We start from the raw sequence: 22,244 nt of genomic DNA on the forward strand, positions 1-22,244 counted from the left end.
TTCCCCAGTGGAAAAGAACAACTACCCATTATCACCATAGGAGTACCTGAGAGACACTCAGCTGGAACCCTGAGCAAAGAGGTTACTGTGACCTGGGGCTGAGCCTGCTGAGGCCACATAAAATGGAACAACGAAGAGTAGGCTCCCAGCTAGAGGCAGGGTCATGCACAGAACAGAGGGAGAATACTCAGTTAGGTGTGCACGACAGCACTCCAAACAGGCCCCAGAGTGGTGCACAAACACCTCACCCCACCAGCTGGCTGCAGCCACTCCTGGCACACCATGAAGCTCAGACACCCAAGGTCCCACTGGAGACAAAGCCTGGAGGCAAGAAAAGGCAGGCACTTTCCTAAAGGAAAGACACACAGGCACAGTATCAGTACGTGTGGATACATGGAAGCCAGCACTTGTGTGCACACAAACACATTAGTGCATATATGTGAGAAGACACAAAAGTGAGCAAATATATGTGCTCACTGGCAACTACACACACAAACCAACCCCGGATAAAAACACCAGAAGGAGAAAAAGGAGGCACTTTCTTGTTTAACAAAATAAATTAAATATACGAGGCTTCAGCTCAAACTCTATATAAAATTACAGAGACCAGGCAGCCATGGACAGTGAGGATACCCAATGTAACCACAAGGCCAGGCAGGTCCCAGGCCCCAGGGAAGGCCAGAATTCCTGTGTCCCAGCCCTCCTTACATTATTATTAATATTATTTCATTCTTAAATATAAATATCGAGGCCCTTCTCTCTAGCAAGGGGCGTGTGGCTCAAACCTCCAGGCATGGCTGCACAGCTCACCCCAGTCAGGTTGCTGGTAGGCTCCTGGACACCCAGGGCACATGGAGGTACACCAGGTACACCATGGAGGGCAGGAGCACAGGTGGGTAGGGGGTGGGGAAGTGGCCATGACCACTAAGACTTGAGGGAGAGTCGTCCTTCAACTAGCCATCGCTACATGTCACTACAAAGTCACACCATAAATCCTCCTGGAGGTTTCTCAGGTTGTGTGTGCACGTGTGCACACATTTACACTTTAAATATGTGCGTGTGGGTCTGGCTGTCGGTTCATCTGGTAGTACATCCATCCACCTATATGGCCAAGCTTGTGAGTGCCTACTGCACGCAGGGCACCCTAAGATACTCTTCCTCCATTGTTCTCAATCCTCCCAACCTGCTGCCTTGGCCCCCATACGCCCACCTCGGGACACAGTGCTTGGAGATTGGCTGTATTTAGCACTGATAGTGGACATGCTGGTGCTGATGAGCCTTGCCCTCCACATGAGAGCGTGTGTGTGCATGTGTGCGTATGCGTGTGCGTGTGCACATCTGTGTACAGCTTAGGGTACAGCTTGGGGCCGGCAGTTGAGCCTGGGGCCAGGATGTGCTGGGGGGCCATGGTGGATCCATGCTCCTCACATATGCCCACAGCCAATGAGGGCAGGTCCTTGTCACCACTGCGTTCTCGGGATGTCCCTGGGGGACGATGCCCAGGCACAGGAAGTGTGGATGCAGGGGCACATGGCTTCTTCTTAGTCTGGCAAAGCCAGAGCAACACCGTGCCTAGGATGAAGACAGCACCTGCTGGGATGCCGATCACCACAGGCCACGGCAGGCTGGTGGTTGAGGATGAATGAGCCACAGGAGGCCCTGGAGGTTTGGGGTCTGCAAGGAAGATCAAGGAGAAGAGTAGGGATGGAATGTCCTGTACAAATGGAACAGCCAACCCAAGTGTGAACTACGAGGATAGTGCCCCTGGACTCCCCAAAAGGCAAGGATAACCCACAAGGAAGGGGAAAGGATAGGGAGCCCCCACCTGCCGGATGGACACTGGGGAGCCCAAGGACAGCCCAGACCAGTAATAGGGACTGAGAGCGACTATGGAGTGGGCAGCCCACACATACCTGGTAATACAGTGAGGAAGGCGCTACGGAAACTGTAGCCCATGGTGTTTGCACCCAGGCAGATGTACATGCCAGCATCATCCTGGCGGGCCCGAGAGATGAGCAGCTTGTTGAGGTAGGAGCCGTCAGGCCGTGACCACACATCACCCGTGGGCAACACCACAAACTTCTGGCCACCCACATCAATGGTGGAGTTGTGGCGACCCTCAGAGCCGTACTCCACCCGCTTTAGCCATTGGATCACAGGCTTCACGTCGCTGCGCACCTTGCACTGGAAGGACGTTGTCCCACCGAAGTCCACCGTTGTGTTCACAGGGTGTGTCCCCGTGAGCACAGGCTTGGAACGAGTACGCTCTACGCCAGGGACAAACAAACACATCAGCACAGCTTTAGGCACCACAGGCCCCTGTCCTACCACAGGCCCGCCACTCACGGATTACATCCACTTTGTAGGTGGCGTTGATGGCACCTGCCCGGTTGGATACACGGCACGTGTACTTGCCACTGTCTTCAGGCTTCAGGTTCTTCAAGCTCAGCGTCCACTTCTTCTTTCTGTGTTCACTGGCCTCTAGACGTGTCAAGGTCTGGTCATCCTTCATCCACATGATGTCAGGCCGTGGGTGCCCACTGGCCACACACTTGAGCCGCACAGAGCTACCCACGGGCCGTGCAATCACTCGGCGCCTCATCTTGGAGGGCTGTGTGAAGCGAGGCCGTGCTGTGGGGCGGGGCAGCATCAAGGTCAGTAGGAAAGGCTGTGTGAGGATACCAGGAGCACAGCACTGCCCTGTTCCAAGCACACAGAGTCTCCCTACCCCATACTCACCCCACTGCTGGCTGACTGGGTCTTCCTGGCCCCCAGAAGAGCCACCTGGTCCAGGGTTCTCCTTCCCTGGACTAATGTCATCTGTAGAGAAATAAGTAATAAGGAGGCCAGGTGAGGGGTACAGGGGAACCCCTCATCAGGGCACCTAACATGCCCTGACTGAGACAGTCCTAGAACCCAAGAAAAGGCCATGGACACAGCCACATGTCAGGATTCAGGGGACAGCTGGGCAAGGGCTGCCTGCCAGCCCCCTCCCGGGGTGCAGGTGACCCTGATAGGCATGGTGGGACTGAAGAACCACCCCCCACCCCGGCTCCGGGGGGTCTGCAGGGCTCACGAGGAGGGGGCCAGGCCCAGCCAGCAGCTGCAGTAACCCTAGCCCACATCAAGGGGCCGAGTGCTTGGTGCAGAGACATGGCTTACATACCGCCTGGTCATCATCCTCTTTGAAAGGATGGGGGTGGGGAGGGTGGACAGCCGTAATATTCCCATTCCAAACCCAGAGAAGGCCTTGAGGCCTGTCCTGGGCAGTGATGGGGGAGGGGCAGGATGTGATAAGGAATGTCCCCCTTACTGCCCTATGACAGCCGCCTCTTCCACCCAGCCTGGGACCAAGGACCAGGCTGTCCCAGGACACTACCTTAGACCTCCACTGCAAGGAGAATCAGCCAGGCCGAGGGCCCCGCACTAGAGAGCCCAAGAAAGAAGATGGGCCATGTCTGCTACCAGTGTGTGGAGGGTGTGTCACCCAAGACACCTGCCCATTCCCTATTGACTGGGCCCCAGGGACAGAAAAGAACAAGGCCATTCACTTCTTGCGGCCCCTCTGAACTCTGAAACCTGAGCCTCAAAGTCATGGCTGCCAAGGCTTGCACTGCCAAGTCCTCAGCCCACTCCACCCTACCCCACCCAGCAGCTCTCCAGTGGAACCACTGCCTGAGCTACCCATCCCCCCTCAATCCATTTCTGCCACCTGGAAGCAAAGGCCCTCGGCTGGCCCAGTGGCAAGGGGGCCTTGGCTGCCCTAGGATCCAGGCTGGGAATAGGTACAGGGGGACCCTCCTGATCTTGTCCAGGTTGATTTGGTATAAGCCAAACAAGCAGGGGAGGACGATCCAGGTGTGTCTGCTGTACACTTTGTGCCCAGCCAATTTTGGCCCCACTGTAATCTCTGATCCCCATGCCAACTGACCCATGATGATGAGAGTATAGTTGACGCTGAGGCTGCCGAAGCCATTGGTGGCCTTGCACACATAAACACCGGCATCCTCGGCCTCCACCTCCTTCACCTTCAGCCCCTGGGGCAGCACACGGAAGCGGCTCCAGCCACTGTGGATCGTGCGGCCATCTTTGGTCCACATGGTCAACGGTGGTGGGTCCCCCTCCACTGGGCACTGTAGCCGCACAGTGCGGCCCAGGCGGGCCACCTGCCGTGGGACCACTTTGTCTGCCATTCTTGGGGGTCCTGCAAAAGTTAAGAGGGCTTTGATGGGGGAACACATGAGGGGAGTAAAGGCTTGACACAGTGAAACCCTACCTGGACTCCACTGAAGAAGTCTGCCTGGCACGGCAGAGGCCCCAAAACATAAACCTTATTTCCCAACCACAGTAGCCTATGTCCAACACATCCCACTGTGTCAATCCCAGGAAGCTTGCTTAGCATCACCATAGCAGGCAGACTCCCCGAGGAGGAGAATGGAGAGGCCAGAGGGGTCGGGACACAGGACTCAATAATACTTTGAAATTTTCAAACCAAGAAAACAGGGATATCCTTTTGTCTCACCAGAGAGAACTATACGCTCACTAGTCAGAAAGAAGGGGCCCAGGAACAGGACAACAGGGTAGATTTTTGGCTGGCTTCTTTCTCTATACACATAGCCTCACAAGATATCTTGTTCCTGCTGCACATCGTATCACACCTGACCCTTCGTCATCCCAGATTGGTCAGGCCCAGGGAAGGGACAGCCACCCTACACCTGTTTCAGATGGAAATGGGTCAGCAGGAGGAACCACCCAGGGTAAACAGCTAGGTGTATGTCTGCCAGCACTCACTGCCTATACATCTGCCCATCAGCGAGGGTGCCCTATGGGCACAGATATGTATGCACCCATGTACAAATGGTTGTTCTATCCGTGTGCTCTGCATCTGACTTCATGGACAGAATTTACTCAGGGCTGTCAGCAGTCCCAGGGGCCATAGCCTATCAGTGGCTAGAGCTCACTGGGATACAATACCAAGGCTATGGGGTCAGAGAACAAGTATCCTGAGGGTCTGAATCTTAGAGGGCTGCCTGGGATAAACAGGATCCCAGCAAGGGCAAGGCAGAGGCACTTGGTACCTTATCTGAATTTCATTCAGAAAATCTGTTTCATAAGGAAGAACCTGCTGGGTCCTATCCATGTAGGTGACAGACCCTAGGTCATACCTGAGAGGTGGCCTGACCTTAGGAGACAGCCTTCCCTCATAGGAGGGACTCATAACAGAGGCTCAAGACCACCATCCTGGAAAAAGGCCAATTCCTGGAACCCACAACTCTAGCCATCAGAAACACACCCCCAACATCACCAACCCACATCAAGCATCCTTCTCAGTCCCAACCATCAAGGTAACTCTTGACTTGGGGTTGCAGGTAGCAAGTGACCACCTGGCTGGGAGGGTGAACACAGAGTATTCATAGCCTGCAGGAACCAGAAAGGTGTAGGGCTGCAGGAACAGTGCTTTCACGGGGGAGGGTGAAAGGGTGGGAACTGCAGCCACTGCACGAGGTTGTCACAAGGTCACCTCTGAACAAAGAGAGTCATCTGTAGTCCTATGCCCACCCATACGTCACATTTCTTATCTGTCGATGAGGAGTACCTGCCTAGCACATCAAGTGACTCGAGCCAGGATGGTCCTGGGCAGAGCAGTCGAGGTTGAATAAGCACAATGGTGCCCCAGGCCATCTGGGCAAACTCAGTGGCCATGCAATACGGCCTGGGGGGCACATGTGTTTATTATAAGCAGCTGGTGCTTCCTCAGCATGCAGTAGCCCTAGTTCTGTGGCCACCTACAGCCCAGGCATGTTTCTGTGGATGCCTTCAGACTCCCAGAGGCTGCATCAGGGCCTACTCTGAAGCACTAACACAGACTTTAAGGATGGGGGAGGTGGGGAGTCAGCCAAGGGGAGGGGCCATGTCTCCCAGTTTAAATCCAAGGGCAGCATTCCTGTTCAACAGGGCAGGGAGCCACAGAGGAAGGGTCCTCCCACACCTCTCCTTTCCCATCTTTCTGAGACCCTCTTCTCCAAGTTCCACTCAGTTCCCCTGGGCCCAAAACTGCCACCAACTGAGATCTCAACATTAGCCTTCTTCCTTACTTCCCTTCATGAAAGGGAAGTCCCTAGAAAGGGAAAGAGCAGAGGTAGAAGAGGGCTGCCAGTCCACCTCTCCCCTAATCTGTTCTGCTCATAGACCGCCTAAGGCAGGGCAGAAGGTCAATCCAAACAGAGTTGTCCCTAGGTTCTCCTGCATCCAGCTTACAGCATGAAAGTCTGCTGGGCGCTCATTACATGAGCCTCCTGAGATCTCTTCCCTATACCTTCATAAGTCTCAGCCCCATTCCCAAGCAAACTCTGCCTGCCACCTGTCACTGTCTGAAACCCCACTACTCACAGTGCCCCCCAAGCTTCAGGTCAATGAGAAACTGGCTAAGCTCTGCCTGACTCCAGGGTCCCCAACCAACCTGGTTTCTGAAGCCTCACAGACAGACCCATACATGCAAGCAGACACACATATAATCAGTTGCCTGGAGGTGTTCTGGAGGCATACCTGGGGAATGCCCAAAGGTCAAACTAATCTATCTCCCTACACCACATAGGGAGATCCTCAGAGAAACCTAGCCTCACTGTGCCACTAGGAAGCACTCCTCCTCCTGGCCTCAGAGGAAGAAAGGCTTAGAGGAGGGGGCACCAGGAGGCGGGAGCCCTGCTATGACCACTGCTGAGGGACAGGGCTAAGTAACTGCCAGATGGCCGGAAGCTTAGCCCTTGGGGCCTGCCTGCACATACTGCTGGGGGACAGGCTGGCGACAGGCAGGCCAGAGGAGCCTGCCTTATCCTAAAGCAAACAGTATCCTGCCAGCCCTGCCCCCAACTAGGTTCTACTGTACCCCACTCTGGGGTTGGGCTCCCAGGCTTGTTACAGAGGCCTACATAAGGACCACCTCTACCCCACCCCCACCCCCTGCAGAAAGCCCAGCCCCTAGAATTCTGGGAATTTGGGCCATAATATGGCCACCTTGGATCTATATTTAACTCAGGAAACACAGCCCCCTTTGTTCTACCTGGACAGCCATCTACCCTACTCAGCCAGTGAGGAAACTAAGGACTTGAAACTCAAGGGCAATGGGGACATTGCCCCACACTCCACCTTAGGATAGCTGCAGGGGGGACAGTTCTGGGCAGAGGCTGAGGCCTGAACTTCTAATAGGCTCATCTGACCAGCCTACCCAGGCTGGCTCCTTCAGGAATGCCAGGGGCCTAAGAAAGCCCAACATGATGTGAAGGTCCCAGACCAAGGAAGGAGCTATACCAGCTTCTGGTCTTTCTATAACTTCTACAGCTAAGACAGTCATGCCCACACCTCTGAAACACCCATACAGTCCCAGCTAGGTGAGACGAAGCATCAATCCAGGAGGAGACAGCATGGGAACCTTCTACAGGAGGCACAGTCTGTGTACAAGTTCATAACCTGAAGGTGCGGTCAGTGTCAGGTCTAGATACCAGGCTGGGGACTATAGTGGGAAATGCACGAAGTGTCAGGCCTGGAGCCTGAGAAGTCAGACAGGAACAGCTGAAAGCTAGGCCTGTTGACCTGAACTCCCCTCCTCAAAGGGCTGGTCTACGCACGAGCTAGCAACTGACCCTGGACAAAGTGTGAGAACACCTGGCCAGCTCAGGCCTAGCTTGGCCCTTGTGAGGCCTGCATGGCCCTAGGAATTTCCGGCCTGAAAGGAATCCTCTGGCCAGGCAGTAAGGTTGGCTGTGGGGTTGGTCAGCTAGTTCAGAGGGAACCTTCTCCTGGAGATGCAAAGTGATTAACTAGGGGACTCCGAGAATGGTGTGGAGAGCCTCAACCACAAAGGAGCAGAACAGGCTCACCTTGGACACCTTGCTCCAAGACCCGGGAGAGACTACAATAGGAGCTATCCCAAGTAGAATCTCAAGGCACCCATCCAATAGTCATGGGCCTAACAGATAATGAGTTTTCTATGACTGGTATGACACACCCCTACCAAGACACTGCCCTAGCCCCTGGCTGTGAGGACATATATCCCACAGTCCTCACAGCTGGAGCCCCAGGACAGGGACAGGTGATAAATCCAGACAGTCCTCTAGGGCCAACACTGCTAGGAGGCCAAAGCCCAGGAAATGACAGAGATGCCTTTCAAGAGAAAAGAGCATAGATAGGTGACAGTCAAAAGGCCCAACTGCCCACTAGGTGTTCTGGGCCAGGCTTTGTCTTGAGACTAAGATCCTTGAAGGTGCTTAACTGCATGGACACACACACACACACACACACACACACACACACACGAACAATTGTGGCCAATGACACACAGACCCAGTACTGTGAGAGGACTAGGAGCTTGGCAACTAACTGAAGGTACCCCAGGGCCAGATCCCTAGGCTCTGCAGCAGATTGACAGGACCCAGGTGAGTGGCTATCCCATACACCAGGCCATCTAGGCACCTCAAAGAGACGCCATGCTCCAACAAGCTGGTTAGTAGAGCTGGCTTGTCCTTCACCCAGCAGCAGCAATTAGGCAGGCCAGAAGGATGTAGGGGAGAGGGTTCTTTGGAGGCACTGCCTGGTCCCCCAGATCTGTTCCTCTCTCTGAAATACCTCAGCTGCCACATCAGTACATTGCTAGCTCCTAGACACTCCCTGATCCACCAAGCATGGGTGTCATCAGATAAGGCCACAGCCCTATAGGAACCACATGCACACCATCCATAGAGAGTGACTACCTCAGGACCCACTGAGGGGGACTCTCCTGGACATCCAACACCTGACCCTCTTCTCACAAACACTAGCTTGTTGGGCCAAGAGCTAGCATTACGTTAGGACACCCAGCAGGCCCCTATCTCTGAGGAAGGCCTAACTCTGCTCCTGGAAGTACCCAATGCCTCAAAAACTATCAAAATAAGGCTATCTCCTGAACCCAAAGCTCCTGAGGCAATATGCTATCCACCTAGCCCCAACAAAGACTGGCGGGATGTTTGGACTGCCTAAACCAGTCCGGCGAACCCACCCAACAGCCCACACCACTGCTGACACAGATTTCTTAGGGACAGAGTTGAGGATGTGAGGGCTCCAAGCCAGGGGTCCCAGTTGCCCTCAGCAATGTGTGACTCCAAGCCTCAGCCCATGCCATGCCACTACCCCCAGAAGCTGGAACATAGGCTGCAAGGAAGGCTCTGGCCTGGTGTCCCCAGCTTCCTACAGGGCACCTGGACAGTCAACAGCTGTAACCTTCCCCTACTGTCCAACGCCGCACCGGAGCCAGAACAGCATATGGCCCCTTTCCCACCTACTACTAGAGGCCCCTGGCAGCTCATACACATCTCTCAGGACATAAACTCCTGGTGGAACGAGGAGCTGTCCTTCCTGCTCAGTGGGAATCTCTTGCTTTTTGCAGCTTCCTAATGGCAAGCATCTTCTGTCTACCTTCCACCTCACCTAGGCCAGCCCAGACGATGTCCACCATGAGCCTACTCTGTCTGCACCCCAGCCTGGGGCTCTTAGCTCCCCCTACCCCATTCTCAGGAACCCCTTGCTCTCCTCTACCTTGAGTACTGGTTAGAAGAGCAAGCAGCAAGCAGAAGGAGGTACCTATGAAGTATGAGAACAGGGGCTTAGATACACCTCACCCCCTGTACGCTCACCACATTAAGGCAAAGAGAGGGGGAAGAGGCCACCATGGGCCAAGCATCAGACCCTAGCTATACAGAGGGCAGGTGGCCAGGAGGGAAAATGAGGCTGTTGGACCAAAGCCAACTGCCCCCAGCATTACCAGCAAAGACTGAGCCAAGGCCAGGAAAACCAGAGACTAGAGGCCTCGGCTGGGGAAAAACCAACATTTCCCTAGTAAGGGCCATAGCACAGGGCAGGCTGACTGAAAGGCAACTCTGAGAGCCCAGAGGCCCATTGATCCTGCACAAAGGATAAAGAAGCCTGTGGTCGGTATTTCCAGGCCGAGCCAAAGGCGACTTTGTTCACGGCTCCCTCCCCACCCCCAGGGGGACAGTGATTTATTTTCCCTTCCAGGAATAGGGCCCCAGATGTGAATGGGAGGCTGGCCCACATCCCTACCTCACAGGGGCTAGGCCTGGCTCCCCAGCATCTACCTCACTCCAGCCACACTCTGATCGGACACAGCCTGTGAAGAGGAGAGGCCTCCTACAGGCTGTTTAAAAGCCAGGGTCAGCTCCACACAAATGGCCAACCATCATCTCCACAGCACCACATGCACATGCTTCTCTACAACATGGTACTCTGGGCAAACTGCAGCACTAGACAGTCGTGGCAGGCACCCCAAATGTCCATCAAGGGCCAGCTCCCTCCAAACCCAAAGGCTGGGTCCAAAAGACAGAAAAGAAACCTATGCTGGCTGCTCAGAGGCTGGTTCTGAAGTCATCCTCACAGAAGTTCAGGGGTGACACTTCACTTTAAGACTTATCTTTGAGAACGGTATTCTGTTCTGAAACTCACATTCTAACTGGGAGAAACAGAATGGACTAAACCGAAACTTCTCTTTTTTCAAGGGGGGGGAGTGAATTTAAGGCAAATTCACTGTATTGTGAAACTTTGGGCAAAGGGGAACTCTTAAAATATGATCCCAATCTAGAGATGTACAGATTCCAAAAACTGGGACACCCCAGGGAAATAGCTTTCGAAACAGCCCGAACCCTACATGCAGTTCTTTAGCCCGACTTAAGCTGGAAATTGGGCCTACTCACGGGAAGAACCAGTGGAGCAGGAATGCATTTTGGAATAGCTTTGCCCCTCCAGTCCAGATTGGGCCTGAAGGGAGAAGTCAGCATAATTCAGGAAACGCCATTCTTCCACCCCAACCACAGGGCCCTTAGCCTTGGAAGGTAGCTCTCTCCAGCTCCATAGTGCTGGCCAGAGGCCTTCACTAGCACAGCCGGGGCCAGATACAAGGCAAAGTCCCAAGACTGTGGCCAAAGGAGACAAAGGCCCCTCTAGGACCATCAACAGAAAGGTAGCATTGCTGCCCACTGCCACCCATCAATCAGCCTGAAGGTCCAGCCAGTGATCATGGCAGGGCAGAGAGGCCCTCAGAGCCTCCTTTGCTGAGCAGCCAGAGAGGAGGCAGGTGCAGGGATGGGGTGTATCCAAACAGATAAAAGAGCAATCAAAGACTGGGCCACCAGTTGGGGGGCGGGGGGGGGGGGGGAGGTGAAGAGACAACTCACCCAGCATGGCCCAAGTGCCTACATGCCCAGGACACTGTCCAGCCCAGCTGTGCCTGGACAGCCCCCACCCTCCAGCCAGCCAGTCCCCAAGCAGAAGAGGGGGGGTTATGGTGGCATAAGGCCCACCTGGGCCGCCGCCCCGCTGCCCAACACCAAACGTGGCCATATAAGGCCAGGTTGGGCTCGGTGCGCCCGCGCTGGTGGCGGGGGGAGGAGATGCGAAGCCTCAGAGGACTGGTGGACAGAGCAAGGACAGTCCTGAGTGGACGACACACCCAAAGGGCCCGCCTGGCCATTAGTCCTGCCTAACCATAGGGGAGCCCAGCCCTGTGCCCCGTGACACTAGAACGCGGTGGCCAAAAATCCATGGGCACGTATCGCCCATCAGTTCTGGATGCCCTTTGCTAGGGCTAGGGCTAGGGCAGAGCTCCCCGCAGAACAGAAGGTGGGTGAAGCTGTATCCAAACCATAGTGTGGTGTGTCCTGCGACAACAGTGTGTGACCCTGTGGTCTAAGATCTTCAAGTCTCGTCCGACCTTCATTGTACAGTGATGCCCTGTGGTCTGGGGGGCTCCCAGATGATAGACTATGCTACCTGTAATAGAAAGCGGAGGGTCCCGGAGTTGGGTCAGCTGAGGACTGGGTCAGAGTGAGCTCCAATCACCAAGATGTCACCAATGTCCTCCATATTCAGTTAGACACTATTCAAGTCTCTATAAGTTCCCAGGGACTCAGGTTTTCTTCGGCCACAAGGATTCCACTCCCCAAGAATCTGGGGAGGGGGGCGACAACCACCTGCTCTCCACCTAGATATGCACCTGAAAGTCTGTGTATGCAAGATTATGAGCCCACCCTGGAAACGACCTAGATAAGGCCAACAAGTCAAATGATTCTGGGGGCCCTTTAGGTGAGACGTCAGCCAAAGAGGGTGGGCTGGGGATATTCTGAGTGTGAGTAGGTAACCCCAAGAGTGAGGTAAAGAAAGCGCGTAAAGCCGGCAGTACTCCGAGTCAAGGACCAGGGGTGGGGAACCGCAGCGATGGGGCAGACAGGGAGGGAAGGAGTGTGCCAGGCGGGCACTGTGGCAGGGTTCAGGGCTGGTGGGAAAGGGGCGGCGCTGCAGAGGCCAGAGCGCCAGACTGGGCGCCAGGACTCACCTCGCGCCGCCTCAGCCGACGGGAGGGCCCCCAATAGCAGCAGCAGCAGCGCGGGGCTCCGCGTCATCTCGCCGTTCGGACCTCTAGTAGGGGCGCGGTCACTGGGAGCTGGACTGGACGCCACTCAGGGCTCAGGCCCGCAAGACCCAGGTCGCGGCCACAGAGCCAGGGTCCGGCCCCCCTCGGCGCCGAGCTCCAGGCAAAGGAAGCGAGGCGCGTAGACGCTGAGCGTATCAAAGGCAGACAAAGGGTTTACACTAATTACCAGCCGCCCCCGCCGCCCCCTCTCCAAACACCGTCTGGATTCCTGGCGCTTGTAACTCGGGCCCTGCCCGAGGGACACACAACACCGAGGGGCCCGCAGATAATCGCCTGCGCCATTAGCGGACAAATTTGCGCTGGGGGGCCCACGTGGGGCTCAAGCGGGGGCGGGGCGCGGGGCAGGGCCGCGGGCCCCACAGGATCAGCTACGGCGCGAGCCGGGCTCCCGCCCCGCACAGTGATCGCGGCCCTGCCCTTCGCGCCCCGCACTCCTACCCATTCCAGTCCTCCCTCCGGGGGTCGCGGACATACAGTCCGGCTCACCTCGATAGAGATCAGAGCGGGGGCGCGCAGCAGGCAACAGGATCAGACCTGGGCCCCTGAGCAGCGCGACGCGGTCATCGCTGCCCCGGGCGCCGCATCCCGCCCCCCGCGCCCCCGGGCCCGGCCTGGGCGGGGCGGCGCTACCTGGGCGCTGGAGGCTGGGGCCGGGCTGGGGCGCGGGGCGCGCTGTCCGCGCGGATAAACGGCGGGACTAGGCGCGGGCCGGGAAGAGGGGCGGCAGGGCAAGGGGCCCGGGGCGCCGCGCCGCGAGGCGTCCTTCCCTGCGGGGCTTTGTCAACTCTCCCGGAGCGAGCGCGGAGCAGCCCTGAGCTCCGCCCCGCACAACTTCCGGCCAATCTGAGAGCCCCAGTCCGCCCCGTTCCCCGCCCCTCCCCGAAACTTTGCTCCAATCCGCACACGTGCCCGCCAGGCTCGAAGCTTAACCCTCGCAGTGCTTCGGCCCTTCAGGCCCGCGGCTCCCCGGAGCGCGCCCAGTCGGCCCAGCCTCGCCGCGCCCCCGCCCCTGTACTCTGGAAACGCGCGGTCCCGCTAGCCTGAAGACCAGCTGATGGCCGCTGAGCCCACTCCGTATCTGCACCAGCCAGGGCTCTGGCCCCCAGAGCTGGCCGTTACTGCACAGTCTCCAATCCTGTCTTTAAACAGGAGCAAGGGAGATAGACGCCCAAATTACTACTGGGCTTTAAGTCCACAAACCTTACAGCTTTTGTGAGTAGAGGCCGCTGTGCTGCTCTAGTTTGAGGCGGAGGGTGGAGGGCGGGGTCCGGGGGTGGGGGGGGGGGGGCGTCTCTAGTGCTGAGGTCCAATGAAGCCTTGACTTAAGCATCTAGTTGTACTTAGTGACCTTAGGGTAGGGTCCTATGGCCCACCTAGAGGCTTCTCTGCACCTCACCAGCTTTGTGATAATAATCATAGGACATAGGTAATAAGTCAACACACCCTTTTGTCTTTGCTACTTATTAGCAGGTGCCTTGCTGTGCTCCTGCACCCATCAAGCAGAAAGATTGGTGAATTTCCCAAGCCTCACCAGCTCCTTTCAGCAGCTCTCCGATCCATCCCCTGCATTCTTACCTGAGTGACCCCACCAGCTACCCCACAGCTTCCTGCCTACCCTCACTCACCAGAGCCAAAACTCATCAAAACATGGGTCTTCCCAGTTTTCTCAACATAAATTCCATAATTTTTGAGGCCCCAGTAGCCTCAGCAGGTCTCAGTAGCACTCCATTCCCAAGAGACCACTCCCGATCCAAACAGCTTTTCTTCTCTAACCCTTCAGAGAAAAATGAAACTTAGGAATACCCTAGTGTTCCGAGCCCCAAATTCTGTTTCTGGGCCAGTGTGGGCTCCTGATGGGCAAATGGAGGTGAACCTTGCCTCCTCTGCATGAAGGTCTAAGTACCCACCTCAACTGTAACGCTCTGTCTCAGAAGCAGCCCACAGAACTTTCTCTAGGCTACCAGAGGACTTGGGCTGGTACTGGGGGTCACAGAAAGCATTTAAAACAGATAGAGTGGTCCTGGCTAGTCTGAGTAGGTCCTGGCTCCACAGAAAGTTTTGTGAGAAGACGCCGTTGTAGCATGTGGAACTATATAACAGTGTGTTGCTGCTAAGGGCAGTTGTGTGTCCAGGTGCCTTGGTAGTGTGGGGAGGTTAAAAGCAGGTGAGCCCAATGGGCAGACAAAAATAGGCAGTGGGTTGAAGTTAGACGGGATGGTGCAGAGACCACAGGTAAGTGAAGCTTGTCCAAAGACATAGGTTGTCAGTACAGGTGAACCAAGGAAGGGGGAAGCACTACCCTTTGCCTCCGTCCTGCCTGGCCACTAGGCCCTAATCCCCTGGTCACCACCTCCAGCCTCCTTCATCTTATCTGCTCCTTGCTGGGGAGACCGCCCCCTTGCACCTGTTCCCTTTGGCTTGCCCTCTCAGGCTCTCCACCCCTTACCCGGGCCCGGCGAAAGAATACGCTGCCCCCTGGCGGAGGTGATAGGTCCGGCTGCTCTGGAGGGAATTTACCAGCCCCGCCCTGCCCCGCCACGTCCTGCCGGGGCTCACAGGGTATCCACTCAGGCTGTCCGGAAACCGCTGCGCAGCTTTGGAACCTGGCTCGTCTCGCCTCACTGCGCTTTGGAACCCGAAACCGGAGTGTATTGAGTGCAAGCCCTCCCCTTTAAAAGTGAAACCTAGGCGGTTGGCTATTCCGTGTAGACAATCCCACTCCAGAGCATCAAGCCCTGCAGTCCCTAACTCTCTGTGGTCCTCATTCTCTGAGCCCTGGTATACCAGTCTCTGTGATTGCCTGGAAGTGTGCCTTACTGTGAGGATACCTCAGGATCAGCTGCAGAGGCTGAAAAGTGCATATGCCAAAGAAAGATGTTCAGAGAACTGAGACGTAGTAGGAATTAGACTTGCACTCACACCTGAAACAACAGTGGCAAATATGTAGGAGCCACTGAACACACGAGACAGGCAACAAAGGACAAACAGCACCTCTTGGGAGATGACTGCCAACCCCCCACCCCCAGCCCCCAGCAGAGCCCAGGTGAGACACAGGTAGAGGGCAAGAGGACAAAATCCACTGAATTCCAGAGACTTTAGAGAACCCCACCCAGACACTGAGGGCCTCCAAAAAGGTCAGAGAAAACAAAGGTGGGAGATTCTAGGAAACACTGGGTTTACTCAAACTCTGCAGCCCAAGACAGACCCCAAAGTTCAAGTGAGAGTAGCTAAAATGTAAAAGGAAGCTTTCCTCAGTTAAAGTGGGGGAGAATCACTCAGACCAAGTAGTTTTGCCCCTTCCTGATGATGTGTGAAAATTTGACCCAGAGGATCTCCCAGCTTCCAAGTGACTCAGTCACGTCCCAGAAGCATGTGCAGAAATAGAAATATTCAGCATAATTCCAGATGTCCTGTATAAACACGAAAGGAAATGTGAAAGTTATAACTCAGATGGGGAAGCTGGGCAGTCACTCAAAATTGACCAGAAACAACAGGTAGCAGAGTGAGAATGTAGAAACATCACATGCTTTTTGTGGTTATTTCTGTTTTTCAGATGTTGCAGAAAGTCAGAAGCGGTCAGTCATCCCAGTACCCAGGAGGCTGAGGCTTAAGGGTCCTGAGTTACAGCAGGACAACCTGGACTGTAGAGGGAGACTGTGAGTATGGAAATGGGATGCTACAAAGAAAATGGAGATGTTGCATACAGTCGGGGGCGGGGGGCGCTCGGGGATCTTGCAACCACAAACCTAATTTCTATGTATGGAATTAAGTGCCTGAAATTAAGATGGACAAATGCCAAAGCAAGGGTTGCTGGACTTGAATGCAACAGAACTGTGCAAAGGAGGCACAGGAAGACGGCTGGGTGGAGTGACCATGCCCCACATATATGAAGTTTTAAAATATGCAGTCGCGATAGCACAAACTCTGCAAACAATGGAAATATCCAAGGAAGGCAGGGTGAGGCATCCCTGTGATGTCTTGCTGAGGGTTATGAGTTTGAGAGCAACAGTAGGCTACACAGTGAGACCCTGCATCACAAAAAGAAAGAAGTGAGAAATCAAATTGGAGGGAGGGAGAACGTTCCCTATTTGTAAAGGACCAACTGTGAGGACGCTTCTGTTTCCACTATGAGCGCTTGGCAAGATAGAAGATCACGATATGAAGACCCACGGCAGCAGGAAATACAACATGACTGACACGTGTGCTAGCTGAGCGTGTGATGTGGCACCACCATTTTGGAAGTGTTCCACAGGTTCTTGAAGAACTGAGCCTGTATCTGATATACGTCGTAGCCAACATACTCACAGGCCCACGACCGACAGAAATGAAGGCCCCCTAGGAGGTACATGCTCGGGTGTCCACAGCAGCCTCATTCCCAACTGAGGCCAGGCAGTGTTTGGAAGAAATCCTGTGAAAGCCCTGAGAGGCCACTGTGTGAAGCTGTGCCAGTGAAAACCCCAGAATGTTGGAGATGCTAAGTCATGAGGGTTCTGTCAAAAAGAGTTACAGGCAGGGTTTGAACCATCCCCAAAAGATGTATGTTGCAGGCAGCAAAGCTGGAGAAGCTGAGCCGTCCAAGCCCTGTAAAACCAAAGTCTTCGGCACTGGACACGGACCTACAGGATCTAGTTTTCCTTACTAGGCTTCAGCCTTACTTTGGTCCAGCATTTTCCCACTACACCCCCATTCTACCCCCTTTGGAATGGTAATGTATATTAAAGTCCTTGTAGTTGGCACGTCCGTACGTATGGGTACATAATGTAACATTACTTTTTGATTCTGAGATTGTTTCGAATTTCAGAAGGGACTCTGGGTTAACAGTGTTAAATATCAAAAACGTTGGGAAGTTGGGTTAAATGTGTTTTGCATCATGATATGGCCAGCCATGGGCTTATGGGGGCCAGGGAACGGAATGCGGTGGCGTGAATTAGAAATGCTCTCCATAAGTTCAGGTGTTTGAATACTTGGTCCCCAGTTGGTGGTGCCATTTGGGGAGGATCACAAAGAGGTGCAGCCTTCTATCGCAAATACTCCACTGGAGGCAGGTTTTGAGAGTTTATGCCCTCACTCTACTTCTGGCTCACCTTCTATGACTTGTGTTTGCTGTTTCCTGCTCCCGGGACCATGCCTACTTCTTACTGTCTGTCAGAGCCAATGGCCAGGGATCTTCCTGTTTGCTGTTCACCCGGCAGTGGTCCAGACATGGGCAGGCGTGTATAGTCTCAATGCCCACCCCCATGTACCACTTGATCTGGAGGAATTTCTGTCCAGCAATCTAGGAACAAGGGTTCTGTGGGGTCATAAAGGACCAATGCATGAGGCCTGGTGACACAAAATTGCTGGGGAATTGTCCATGACTTGGCCTTGGCCTTAGTGAGGAAGGGTCTCTAGTCACTGATCTCCTACACATTGTCTCTCTCCTGTATGAGACCAAGTAGATTCCCTGACTGGGGGCTGCAGAAAGGATCCTGATCTACAGCTGAACCCATCCCAGAGGATAGGCAGGCAGGTATCACCCAGCATGGTAATGTCTAGGCAAAGAGCTGAGGATGGGGGACATTTGAAGGACGCACTCAGAATAGATGCCAGTTTTGAGGAAGACATGCCCTGGACCCCCGAAGGATGGCCACGCCACAATCAGACTTCCCCACAGCCCCAAATCCTGGTGAGTCACCATCCACATGGGGAAAGGGAGGCATAAAAGATTTGTATGCTGAGAACTCCAAGGCAAGGTAGTGCCCTTCTGGCCTAGGTGTCCCAACTATACCCCAGTCATCGGGGCCAGAAGTGGTTTTATGGCATAGACCTTCTGTCAAGATTAGGTTTTGTCAACCTGACACAAGCTAGCGTCATCCATGAAGAGGAACCCTCAACTGAGGAATTGCCTCTATCAAAATCAAATGGGCCTGTAGGTAAGTCTGAGAATTTTCCTGATTAATGATTGATGTGGGAGGACCTAACTCACTGTGGATTCTGCCAGCTCTGGCCAGGTGGACCTGTGTATTGTAGGAGAGCAGGCTGAGCAAGCCACGGAGAGCAAATCAGTAAGCTGCTTCTCCTCAGTAGTCTCTACCTTGACTGACTAGGGTATCAAGGGTCTGAAGTCTGTGATGTGAGACTAAGTACCTACAGGATTCAAAGGTGGCAGTGGGGGACCTGGGCTGTACCCTGCCTGCACACACCGTAGCAAGGAGGCTGGTGATAACCCCTTTCTGATGTACACAGGGACAACCCTGAATGAACCAAACAACATCAGAGGCCTCTTGGAAGAGACCAAAGCACAGGCAGATGGGATGCTTCAGAGCTGGCTGAACAAGGGTATTGCCCAAGCACTTCCACAGAGCTCTGTGACACTGAGGTACCAGTGAGGTAAGAAGATATCATCAGCAAGGTGAGAGGGCCTGAGAAATTACCTACACCCATGCAGACTGTAGAGGCTGCAGAGCACTGATGGACACAAAAGCTAAAGAGGTGGGCTCACAGGACCCTTTACTGGCACAGACAATCATAATGTTGCTCCAGGGCCTTGTATTAACTCCTGACCTGAGCCACTTTACAGACAGCCTGCCCAGAAGAGGGAAGGTGGACTACAGTGGTTTGATAAGGAGTTTGAGTGGTCGAGTTGTCACCTGAAAACTAAGTGGCCTACCGGTCAGTGAGGTTTGGGGGCATCAGTCAAAGGCTCACACTTGCTTCTTCTGAAGAACATCCCTTAGACCTCTTTCCAGTTTGCGGACCAGAGTGGGAGATTGAGAGGTTTCCCCCCAGATCCTCATAACCCACCCTCTGGGTAATACATGTTGGTGATTCACTGCAGCATAACCAAGACCACACCCACTATATCTGAGGCCTGGCTGTCTGACACGCCAGTTCTCCACGTAAAGTGCTCTTTGTCTCACCAAGAGCAGTCTTCTTTTCCCATGGTGGATGTCAGCACACCTCGAGTTTGCCACGATGATATCACTCTTCCAAAATTAATGCAACCTGCTGGTCATGCTCACTGGCTTGGTGGGCAAGAAGTTACATGCCTCAGAGGGCTTAGTAAAACAAACTTCCAAGGGCTAGGAGACAAGCTCTGAAGAGCTCAGGATCCTCCAGCCTGTTGTGGGTGATCTCATGGCAGTGAGAAATGTCATTTTATTTAAAGTGAGAGGTAATTGGCAGGCATGGTGGTACACACCTGTAATCTTAATGCTCGGGTGGCTGGGACAGGTGAGTCAAGATTTCGAGGCCAGCCTAGGGTCCACAAAGGGGTGAAAAACACCCTACAGAAGGTCATATTTCATTCACTTCATGAGGCACAAGGCCAGAGGAACTCTGATTTTGGACATAGCCATGCACTATGTGTGAGCATTACCTTCAGGCTCATTTCCTGGACAATAGGTAATACTACTCTGGGAACAGCTTGGGATTACACCTAGCTTACAGCACAGACTTCTGTATGTTGGGCTTCCGTGTGCTGCTAGAAAGAAGGAAAATGTACAGAGTGAGTTAAAGACATGTGTGTCCCTGTGGTTAGGACAAAACGGCAACCAACAGATTGGGAAAAGATCTTTACCAATCCTACAACAGATAGAGGCCTTATATCCAAAATATACAAAGAACTCAAGAAGTTAGACCGCAGGGAAACAAATAACCCTATTAAAAAATGGGGTTCAGAGCTAAACAAAGAATTCACAGCTGAGGAATGCCGAATGGCTGAGAAACACCTAAAGAAATGTTCAACATCTTTAGTCATAAGGGAAATGCAAATCAAAACAACCCTGAGATTTCACCTCACACCAGTGAGAATGGCTAAGATCAAAAACTCAGGGGACAACAGATGCTGGCGAGGATGTGGAGGAAGAGGAACACTCCTCCATTGTTGGTGGGATTGCAAACTGGTACAACCATTCTGGAATCAGTCTGGAGAATCCTCAGAAAATTGGACATTGAACTGCCTGAGGAGCCAGCTATACCTCTCTTGGGCATATACCCAAAAGATACCCCAACATATAAAAAAGACACGTGCTCCACTATGTTCATTGCAGCCTTATTTATAATAGCCAGAAGCTGGAAAGAACCCAGATGCCCTTCAACAGAGGAATGGATACAGAAAATGTGGTACATCTACACAATGGAATATTACTCAGCTATCAAAAACAACGACTTTATGAAATTCGTAGGCAAATGGTTGGAACTGGAAAACATCATCCTGAGTGAGCTAACCCAATCACAGAAAGACATACATGGTATGCACTCATTGATAAGTGGCTATTAGCCCAAATGCTTGAATTACCCTAGATGCCTAGAACAAATGAAACTCAAGACGGATGATCAAAATGTGAATGCTTCACTCCTTCTTTAAAAGGGGGAACAAGAATACCCTTGGCAGGGAAGAGAGAGGCAAAGATTAAAACAGAGACTGAAGGAACACCCATTCAGAGTCTGCCCCACATGTGGCCCATACATATATAGCCACCCAATTAGACAAGATGGATGAAGCAAAGAAGTGCAGATTGACAGGAGCCGGATGTAGATCGCTCCTAAGAGACACAGCCAGAATACAGCAAATACATAGGCGAATGCCAGCAGCAAACCACTGAACTGAGAATAGGACCCCCGTTGAAGGAATCAGAGAAAGAACTGGAAGAGCTTGAAGGGGCTCGAGACTCCATATGTACAACAATGCCAAGCAACCAGAGCTTCCAGGGACTAAGCCCCTACCCAAAGACTATACATGGACTGACCCTGGACTCTGACCTCATAGGTAGCAATGCATATCCTAGTAAGAGCACCAGTGGAAGGGGAAGCCCTGGGTCCTGCTAAGACTGAACCCCCAGTGAACTAGACTGGTGGGGGGAGGGCGGCAATGGGGGGAGGGTTGGGAGGGGAACACCCATAAGGAAGGGGAGGGGGGAGGGGGATGTTTGCCCGGATACCGGGAAAGGGAATAACACTCGAAATGTATATAAGAAATACTCAAGTTAATAAAAAAAAAAAAAAAGATAAAGACAGGGGGCTGGAGAGTTGGCTCAGCGGTTAAGAGCACTGTCTGCTCTTCCAGAAGTCCTGAGTTCAATTCCCAACAACCACATGGTAGCTTATAACCATCTGAAATGGAATCTGATACCCTCTTCTGTGTGTCTGAAGACAGCTACAGTGTACTCATATAATAAAATAAATTTAAAAAAGAAAAAAAAACAAAAAACAAAACAAAACAAAACAAAAACAAAGACATGTGTGTCCAAGGCCATCTGGTAGGGCACAACAGAGGCCTGTACTGAAAGAGAGAGGGTTCTCCCAGTGGCCAGAACCAAGGTAGGAATATCGGCCTATTTTGAATACTATACACACACACACACACACACACACACACACACACACACACACACCACTTACTTGTTAAATTTAGTTTCCAGACAATGGTTCTGTTTTGGGAGATTCTAGAAACTTTAGGAGGTAGGGCCTAGTTAAACAAAGCAGGTCAGTGAAGAAGTGTTTAATTTAATTCTATCCTCACTGTGCTTCCTGTTCCCTTGGAGGTGAACAGCCTCCCCCTCTACTAGCTATCATCACCATGATATTCTGCCCAAATGCACGGGACTAAGCACCAAGGCACTCCGTGTTTACTGTAGCCGTGGATGGCCCAGGAGTCCTCAACTACCCCTCAAGCTCATAGTAGACAGTGATTCACAGGATGCTGGCTTAGAAGGGAGAACATAGAGTTACAGTTACAGGGTTATGTCGGCTTCCACCCAGATTTCAAAGGAAGACTTGGGAGGCCAGG

At 53.3% G+C, this 22,244-nt stretch overlaps 1 protein-coding gene across 1 annotated transcript; it reads right to left on the reverse strand.

Annotated features, from left to right (window-relative positions):
- Positions 1-525: 525 nt before the first annotated feature.
- Positions 526-12,585, reverse strand: Fgfrl1 (fibroblast growth factor receptor-like 1). Its single transcript, NM_199114.1, has 6 exons — positions 12,377-12,585; positions 3,932-4,204; positions 2,740-2,820; positions 2,347-2,631; positions 1,914-2,267; positions 526-1,674 (listed from the first exon to the last, which is right to left on the reverse strand). The coding sequence occupies exons 1-6, from the start codon at positions 12,441-12,443 to the stop codon at positions 1,145-1,147; spliced, it is 1,590 nt and encodes a 529-aa protein (NP_954545.1). The 5' UTR covers positions 12,444-12,585; the 3' UTR covers positions 526-1,144.
- Between the last annotated feature and the right edge of the window lie 9,659 nt (positions 12,586-22,244).

This window comes from Rattus norvegicus, chromosome 14 (genome assembly GCF_036323735.1).
Source record: "Rattus norvegicus strain BN/NHsdMcwi chromosome 14, GRCr8, whole genome shotgun sequence".
NCBI classification, from domain to species: domain Eukaryota; kingdom Metazoa; phylum Chordata; class Mammalia; order Rodentia; family Muridae; genus Rattus; species Rattus norvegicus.